We start from the raw sequence: 9711 nt of genomic DNA, 5'->3' as shown, positions 1-9711 counted from the left end.
TGTATTTGCAGTGTATTTATGATGCTCATCTTACCAGATCATAAAGCAAATTTGATGTGAAAAATACAAATAAAGAATTTATGTTCTGCTTTGGTGAAAGCGTAAATCTTCTGTTATTAGATTATTATTTCTCTCCGCACATAAAGGTGATAGTATTGCGTTAAACAACAGGCCTTGCATGTACAGTCCATGCGCCGTCACTACTAGCGCTTTAAATACTTGGCAATAGACAGTGCGCATGCGTAGTGCTATCCAGCCAGCTAGCCCGTTAGCTAGCTAGCCGTCCTGGCTACTGTCGTAGACTGGCTAGTTCAGCCGAAGTTCCGTTCGTGGTCGGTCGTGGGACCTGTTTTGCGACGCATCGTGTTGTTTTTAGCGACATGGACATAAAGTGACTGTAAGGCAACTCAAGACGAAGACATTCGGTTAGCTAGCGAGCTACCTGGGAGCGCACAATTAAGCCGAAGTAGAAAGAAATGTGTAAATTGTGTAATTATCCAGGATCGCCAAATCCCCTCACACTACGGATGACACCAGCAACAACATCCATGTTATTGACTGCTGCAAGAGCCCAGAGCTTCGGGACCTCACATAATAGAATGGGTGTTCATTTTAACTGACGATTTAGTAATACCCTTTGTCGTTCGTGGGCGAATAATGTCCAACAACGATAGTTAAAGGTTTTAAACACTATTCTAGCTAGCCATCTACATTGACCATTACGTTAGCTAGCTTAGCTAGCCAGTTGTTTACGCATTAAAATGGCTGCTGAGAAATTCTTCACAAAAGCTGAATGAACATTTTTAATATGCTGTGAACGGTGTAGTGGTGCTGTGCATTGGACGTAGCCAGTGAACGTTTAAACTATGTGTCGGTTTCAACGTTTTTACGGTGTCGTGCGCTTTGGGGAATTTTCCACACCTAACTGCAGGAGGTAGCTAGCCAGCTAGCAAGCATAGCTAACGTAGGAAAGTCCTTCCCTTGTTCGAACAACAATGAGACAAGAGCAAACCAGCTGAGATGATTTTATTTAGATAACCTAGCTGTACATATGATGGATTTTACGGACACTTGTTTTTTTGCCAGGACCTAAGCTTTTAAATTTCGGAGGACTAGGGTTTATGTACAAGCTAGCTATCCAGCTAGCAAACCTAGCTAGCCATGTCATTCACAGAATAGTCTTGGTTCCTGAATGGATTCCCCCGACTAATTGAAACAATCTGGGTACCACAAAACTAGGGACAAAACTCATCGGACGGCCCGCGTTATAATTAGCGAAATGGATGCTACAGAAATGTTAAGGACTGGGCTGTTTCTTCTCAGGAAGAGCCCTTTCCCCTGCTTTCGGCTGCAGGGATTTAAAAGATATGTGTTGCTTTGTGCAATGTTCTACCTTGTGCTCGTCACGGACGCTTCTCCTAAAACGTGTGACAAAAACTGTCTGTCTGGGAAATGTGTCAACGGATCCTGCGTCTGTGATCGAGGTTGGGTTGGGGACCAGTGTCAGCACTGTCAGGGAAGGTTTAAGTGAGTATAACGATCATTTACTGCAGTTCTTTGTTTCCTTTTTTGCTTTCAAGAGCATGATAGTTTATCTAGGGAAGGAGCGTTGTTATCCCTGTGTACTGTTTAACACATCAGCTAATGTCAGTGAAATGGTGCTGTGGAATAGGTTAGCTTGAAACAAGCTCTCCTGTTTTAGGCCAGTTCTTTATATAAGGTGTACACAATGGCACATATCCCTCACATTGAGTTTTCATATCTCATTACAAAGTGGTAGTTATACTTTGCAAAAATTCTTTTGGAACCATTTGTCAAGTTTTCCCTTTGATGTCTAAAATGTAATAGCCCTGCAGCTAGATGTAGTATAGATCAGCATAACCATTAAAACCTTGGTACAATTATGGTAAAATGCACTGGATAGTGCTTTAATGAAATATACTTTATCTGGCTATTAGTAGTCCTTGCAGTAGCTACATTGTGCATAGCATCTTGGGCAGGATTAACTTTTTTGCTCAGTTCTTGGTTCATTGGGTCCATATACAGAAGCAGTTCTGCACAAAAATAAGTTCTGGAGTGACACCTGGCTTTTGAGGATGTGGGATGTGTAATGTTTTTGAGTGCGGAGGTGTAAAGTGTATGTTTGTATGTGTAGGTGTAGCCTATAACACTGGAGCACAGTTGATGCGTAGCAAAAAAAATACTTGTGTGAATTCACTGTTTATCTTTTTCCCCATCCGGTGTGTATATTGGCCAACTAGGAAAAAGTTCAACAATAACCTTCAGCACAAGGTCCTGGGTCCTTTTGCCATTCGGGCTGTAGGGAGTGCAGTACCTGGTTTCATCTTAGTCTGCATCTTTATTGCCTTACTTAGTCTGACATACCTTTTCATTAATACTACACACTGCTTGTCTGAATGGGTATAAGAATAAATGCTCCTGCTGTCTGAGTTTGAATACTGTTTTTGTGCATGTAAGCCTGGGTGTAAGTAACTGCAAACAACTGCGTCACAAAATGTCTAATTATGTTGAAGATTAGCAATTATTATAATGTGTGATTGCACTTTGGTTAAACATTTGTTTAATATTTAAAAAAAAATGTTTATCTCTTGCTGATTGATACAAGCAGACCTTGAATGTTCACTAGACTTGTAGTCTAATTGTCTTAGCAGCCAACCTTCTATTGTTTTGAGAGCATGCTACAAATGACAGCCACCTCTATGCATTTTGTCGAATGTCTAATGATAGCTTGCCAAAATTATAATTATCCACACACAAATGAACAGAGAAAAAGAACATGTGTAATATCAAGTAAACCTAAGGGGCTGTGCTCATTTTCAAATGAGTACTCATTCTTAAAGTAAATTGGTTGGTCCAATACTTACATTTTTTTCCATAAAAAGTTTATCCAAAATATTGTTTGGAATGTAGGAAAAACTAGCCTGTTTAATTTTCTGTCTTTTTGCAGAAACCTATTCATGTTCCACAGGAGTATGTAAACTCCTGTGGAATGTATGTATAATTTCCTTTTGACACAGTTCTCTTGACCTGACCTGTTTAAGCTTTCAATTCACATATAATCTCCTCAGACTTTAGGATATGCAGAATGTGTCTAGGTAAATGCACAATCAGTGGTTTAAACATAAACATTATTTTAATATGTTATGAATATAAAATCAAGGACATTATTAGCTGATGTTCTTGTTTGATGGATGTAGCTTAGGCTACATATTTTATGTACTATAACATTGCACTCAAACGGTGTTCTTTACAACCAAGATTGCATTTGTATGAAAATGTTAAAAAGGCCTTCTAGTACATGTGGGCAGTTTGGCAAAAATGTAATATGATGCTAGAAGACATTTTCACAATACAGGTTAGACCTGCATGTCATAATTTAATGACGTGTAACAAGTTGGAAAACAACGCACAACACACCAGTGAAACAGAATTGCATATTTACAAAAATCACTGAGGGACAAAAGATAAAAGAAAAATAAGATATAAGATAATGGGCTAATGTTATAACTAGCCTAGATGTTGCCACATAGTGACGCTACTGGTAATCAAGTCAAAAAAGAAACGTGCAGCTGGCTAGTGTTATGGAGGTATCTTCTTGCATGTTTTAAACATGATCATAACATTAATAGTGATGTGGCTGGCCTTGTGCCAAACTAACCATGTTTAATCTAGATTAAGCGTGGGATGTCATCAGACTATGAAATCTCATTATTAATAATACAGATAAAGATAAGTTCTTCCTTGAGAACTGCTATGAAAGGTACTGCTAAATTGTGTGCGTTGTTCCACAGGACACAGAACTTATCCATTATGTACTGCTTCCATTGTATTCCAGTCTGGGATCTGTCTTAGTGTCTCACTGTACAATTGTTTCTGCTGTCAGAATTCTTGTAAGCAAGTTAAGCAAGTGAACAGCCATACTGTTTTGGCAGTTTTTATACTTGGGAACATCTGTTATCCCGGATAACATTAATCTAAGCATGTGTTAATTATAATAGCTCAAGATCCCTTTTTAGATGTAAATGTATCTTAGTTTGGAGGCACTTGGGTCCTACAATAATGATTATAATTCACGCAGAGAAAACAAATGATCATATAAATCCTTGTAGTGGACTGCAGTTCCTCTGATGCTGATTTTGTTTTTCAAATGTTTGCTTTTAAGATGTTTTCAGCCTTTGCTACTGCCTAATATTTTAGCCTTAACAAGAAGTCATACTGGTGTGTCGGGGGTGGGTGTGATTTTAAAGCCTCAGTCTTACCCAGAGATGTGTTGGCTATCTGTTGTGTTTTGTGTCATGTCATGATGTAACCATCTAAATTGTTTTTCACTTACTTGGATAGTTCCCTTTTATTGCATACTGTCTACAGAAGTGATTTTCTCAAAAGCACATGCAATTTACAACAGCACTACTCCACTACTTTGGCTGTCAGTGTGCCACATGACGAGTGCTGAAAACCTTTTATTTTGTCACGGTTAATCAAGAAGGATATTTTTTAGAGGTTCACAGTAAAAAGCCTTTTCGTGGAAACATTCCTCATATGAGGCATTTAATAATATACTAACCTTAGTAAATAATAATAAATTTTTTTTGGTCAGTACTGAAAACATTGACATATCATTGGAAACATTGCATATGTGAATTTATTAAATAATAAGTTCTTTAAAAATCTTTATAAAGTTAACAGGATCCTACATAGTATATTTTTTGAGAACCATATTCTTTTTCATCAGAGTAACTCAAGTTTTGCCCCTGAAAAATTATTCCGGAAACTATTTAAATTCATAAGAATTCAACACTACAGTTTAAGAACTATTGTTAAATGTATGCGATATGACTAACCTCAGGAAAATGGATTGTGTAAACTAATAAGAAACTCTTTTAAATGATTTTGATACAATTGGCCTGGTGTATTCTTAGAGTGTGTTTGTGTGTAAAGACTGTGGACTGTTGTGTCTGGGGTGTTGAGTAATCATCTGTGCACTAGACTGCTTACTACTGGCTGAGGCAAACTGGCATGTTATTTGGGTTAAGCTAGGCCACTTGTCATGATCTCTGCTCTATTTTATGGCTGATCTTTTACGGATGTGTCTCTGATGAGCCTCATAACTGCAGACAAGTCCACACTTAACTGGTGCTCTTACTGAAAAGGAGCCAAAATGTGTCTAAAATAAACAAAACCAATAATGTTGCGCTTTATTTTATAGTGGAGACTATACTTAATTTGAATGGAATTATTCTTCTATTTCTTTTTGACTAGCGGTTCATTTTTCTCAAATTTTGGCACTTTCTCAAATCTAGTGTGACAGGAAATATAGCTTAATCTTCTTTCAAGACAAACATCTGTCTCAAATATTATGGTGGCAAATCTAGACAGAGGTCAACATATTCATTAGTTTGACCTGCTGCTCTCTCCTTGTTCAAACTTTTTTAGTGTCTGAAACATAGGGTCACACAAAGGCTGTTAATAACATGGTTTGCTTCAGCTCGGATGGAAGCCATTCATGTGTAAAGTCATGGCACATCAGCAAAATTTCATCCTTGGCGTCTGGAGGCAGTGGGATGCTTTTTTCAAGATTGATGGTGTTGTTTTGGAGCAGGCCTCAGTCCAGACCTCCTAGGAACTGAGAGCCCCGTCAAACACTGATTCATGCCTCAAGAACCCTCCCTCTTACTCACACTCTCCCCAGATGTAGAGGCCATTACAGCCCCTTAGCTGTACTACATCTTGCTGGAGTTGCAAAGAGGTGTCTCATGCATCACATGTGAAAAGATCAGCCTTAACTGGAACTGAAGTTCGATTTTTCCTTCTTGGCTCAGTGGGAGGTTAAAGTTCTTCAGGAGATCAGTTGGGATTGCTTTCTGAACAAACCATCATAATAGCTATAATAGTTATTCAGCTGTCTGCTCTGTGTGTCTGTGCTGTTCAACATTTTGCACGTTACTTGTCTTGTTTTCATCTTGTGAGAGGAAATTCTAGGTCCATGTGTATTTCTGATAACAAAAGAATTGTTCTGAAGTCCTTGCTTTACCAATGTGGAAATAACTCATTAAACAACTGTCATCTCAAGGCTGAATTTATATGTGGTCAGGGAGAACATTGCAGACATTGGAACATTTTTGGTATCGCAGGGACACAAAGACCATAGGTCAATATAAAAAGATTATTCACATGGTAGGGAATTGGGATGCTTGAAGGAAGGCCACCCGGAATTAGACTTGCCCTCCTCCAGTGCATACAACAGGGGTCATGACCACAGCCTGTTGCCTTGACCTTCTTACAGAGATCGTCAGCATTGAGCACAAGAGCTGGCTTGTGCTATGTCTCAGGTGTACGTTAGAATACCAGCTTTTGTTTAGCTCCCTCACTCCCAGCCTGAAACCTGCCTTGAAATTCAGCTTAGTGAAACTTGTTTGGTGATGGCCCAGAGCTGCTGGGCTAGATATAGGGCCTGCCTGGTGCACAGTAGTCAAAGAGACTTATAAAACATTAATGGAGACACAGTGAATAATTGAATCATAGACCTAAAGTTCCTCCACTCTCTGTGTTGTCTGGCTGCTGCCTGTCTAGCCACTTTCCCAGAAAGTCTGATTTTCTTTGAGTGCTCTCTCACAACTCAGCCAGGATGATGTATCCTCGCTTTTTGTGCAGACAAGAGGAAGTGGCAAGCCTTGATTATGGTCTTTCACTGCTCTTAAAAATCTCTCTGCCTGATTATAGGCATCAAGAATATAGCGCAAGGAGACAGCAGGGCAGCATGTTAACTGCCTATGCACCAGAGTGTCAAGGGCAGCTTGTTCTTACATTTATAAAAAAATGGATTAGACTTTTTTAACATTCGTTTCTTTTTGCTATGCATCTATTCTTCTAAATGATCGATTTTTCATGTGTTCTTATGCAGTGTCTAGGACTGAGTGGAAAATTACATAAAAGAGAGGAAGAAAGATAAAATATTTGGGTATTTTTACAATATACTATATTGTGGTCATATATCAGGTCTGTTCCTTCTCTGTGTGGACTGCATGTGTATATAATTTGTGCTTTCATTTTCTTACTAACATTGCCAATGCACATTGTATTTCCTGTAGCTTAATCTATGATGGTCATGGACCTATTGAATGTGGAGGAGTCAGTATTTCATAATCCTCTCAACTAAGGTGTGAAAGTGGTCCAGCTCTCTACACGATGGAGAGAACTGGCAACCCAAATTAACTACTGGTCGACCACTATGGGCTTTTCAATTGCTGAAGCTGATCTTTAGATAGCAGGGTGGGCAATATATAAAGCTGATGTCATATTTATTTGCATCTTATAAAAAACAGTTTAATAATGACACGAGACACACAATTGCTGAACTTAAATGAACATTTAGCACTGTAATTCTCTGCACTGTCTGCAGACAGATGCAATATGTATCAGATAAACGTCCGCAGGTAATCAGGCTGATGCTTCAGGAAAAACCCTGGTGTCTCAAAATGGTGTTTAATTGGCTGTTTGATCATTTGACCACTAAAATGAACGCAGAGATGAGCGATGTGTCATCTGGACCACTCAGGTTGATTTCCTTTTAGATTCCTCCCTTGGAACGTGTTAAATGCATTCAGTCAAGAGCGCATCTCCAGAATATTGAGGTCATTGTTTATTAAGATTCATTCTCTTGAGCTGACATCAACAGACAATGGGCCCTCTCTGAGCAAACAATACAGCCTGCTGGCTTTGGCCACTGCAGCCCATGGCACAAGCAGGTTGAGTGTTCCAGGGTGAGGCAACACACAACCAAGCTCTGTCATTCCACGCGCTCCATGTCTCCCACTGGTGCAGTGTGGGGGGCATGGGGGAGGGCGCAAGTCGGTTGGCTGAGTCCCCTGTTCCGTCCGTGCTGTGGTGAATCATCCTAGGTTCGTTCCCACACAAGCTCAGGTCCATCTGGTCGTGAGTAACCACAAAAGCGCTAGTGCCTAACTTGCAGAATAGTCTCTAACTGGTATAAAACACACTAGTGTGTACCACACACTTGGCATCTTCTCATAGCTATGCCTCCTTTGCGCCTCCCTCAGGCCTAGGTTATATTTCTCCTTTGACCTTTTAACTGGGATTTTTTGTCTTTCAGGTTGACCGAGCCATCGGGGTACCTAACAGATGGCCCCATCAACTACAAGTACAAAACCAAGTGCACCTGGCTGATTGAGGGCTAGTAAGTGTGTCCTGCTGAATCCCCTGCTTGCTTCTCCTGCCACTTTTATTGCCTGCACTGTCTGCAACTTCCTTCTGTCCACCACCTATTTAGAGACAGTACAATAGGCCCCACAGGCTATGATTATCTATACTCTGTTATCAGAAAAGGTGTGCCATGGGCCACATTTTAAGTCACAGCCTCTGAGCTTGGTAGAAACAAGTCCACTGTAATGTTAAGACCAATGGGTCCGTCAGAGAGACATTCGAAACAGTAAGTCATTGCTTTTTGTTTTGCAGTCCTAACGCTGTCCTGAGATTACGCTTTAACCACTTTGCGACCGAATGTAGCTGGGACCACATGTATGTCTATGATGGGGACTCAATTTATGCTCCTTTGGTAGCTGTGTTCAGGTGAGCTATTTCAGCAGTGCTGCCTCTGCACAGCTGAGTCAGTGTTTGCTACAGCATGTTCACTTCCGAGCATAACAAATGGAGCCGTGCTGTTGCTGTAATGGAGAACAAAACCTGGTGCCTTGTCCTCTAATGTGTTTCAATGCAACTGGTGTGCAGTGGTCTCATCGTCCCAGAGGTTCCTGGGAACGAGACCGTCCCTGAAGTGGAAACCAACTCTGGCTATGCACTCCTGCACTTTTTCAGTGATGCCGCCTACAACCTGACCGGATTTGAGATCTTCTTCTCGTGAGTAGTGCTCCTTACCGGGGCGGCCGGGTTAATGGCATCTCCTCTTTGAGCTCTGTGATGATGGAGATGTAATCACACATGGCTCTTAATCAACCTCATCTGTCCATCTCCCATCTGTTTTCTTAAAGCAATTGCAGGCTTAGCTGCTTCTAGTCTGCCCTTCTGCTCTTTAGCCATTCCTCTCTTTCAGGTTCTGTTTGCTTTTGGTTTTAATATCTTGTTTGTCTCTCCTGTTAGGATAAACTCATGTCCAAATAATTGCTCGGGTCATGGGAAGTGCACCACGTCAAACTCCATAGCGAGCCGCGTTTACTGCGAGTGTGACAAATACTGGAAGGGCGAAGCCTGCGACATCCCATACTGCAGGAACAACTGTGGCAGCCCAGACCATGGTTACTGCGACCTCACAGGGGAGAAGCTGTGTGTGTGCAACGACAGCTGGCAGGGTACTGCAGTCTCTCACTGTCTCTCGGTGTCTCACTGAGCCTCTCCACTCCACTCCACTGCTCAAGCATTGTCTAGAACAATAAGCATGTGTGAAAAGCTCGAAATTGTGAAAGCCGTGCAACTCTGCCCCTCCCCATTGAGCAGCCAGTCACAGACGCAGCTCCCCCAGCTGGTCATCAAGTAGCAATGCATGTCCTCCCCACCCCTGCAACGCTGCACCACCCAACCGCCCCCCTCCCCAACCTGTGAGCCCATCTCACTCAGTGCTACAGTGTGGCAAAGCCCCAGTTAATCCTGCCACAGCTCTGACATCAGACAGTCCTATGAGAGCTGCTGGAGAAGGGTTTCTGTGACTTCCTTACATTG

General features: G+C 41.2%; 1 protein-coding gene across 6 annotated transcripts in view; it reads left to right on the top strand.

Moving 5' to 3' along the window:
- Positions 1–292: 292 nt before the first annotated feature.
- The window catches only part of atrnl1b (attractin-like 1b), a 77169-nt gene continuing 67750 nt past the window's right edge, over positions 293–9711 (top strand). For all 6 annotated transcript variants that reach the window (XR_014117114.1, XM_027024846.3, XM_035533738.2 and 3 more), the window contains exons 1-5: positions 293–1527; positions 8132–8215; positions 8494–8607; positions 8767–8895; positions 9136–9344. Coding sequence is in view for 5 of the 6 variants with exons in the window: in XM_027024846.3 (XP_026880647.2) it covers positions 1280–1527; positions 8132–8215; positions 8494–8607; positions 8767–8895; positions 9136–9344 (784 nt within the window). In the remaining variant the exon portion in view is untranslated. The remainder of the gene's footprint in view (positions 1528–8131; positions 8216–8493; positions 8608–8766; positions 8896–9135; positions 9345–9711) is intronic.

The sequence above is a fragment of the Electrophorus electricus genome, chromosome 15 (assembly GCF_041902795.1).
Source record: "Electrophorus electricus isolate QZ-2024a chromosome 15, ASM4190279v1, whole genome shotgun sequence".
NCBI classification, from domain to species: Eukaryota; Metazoa; Chordata; class Actinopteri; order Gymnotiformes; family Gymnotidae; genus Electrophorus; species Electrophorus electricus.
The sequence above is the reverse complement of the archived record's forward strand: the minus strand, read 5'-3'. Positions and strand labels throughout refer to the sequence as shown.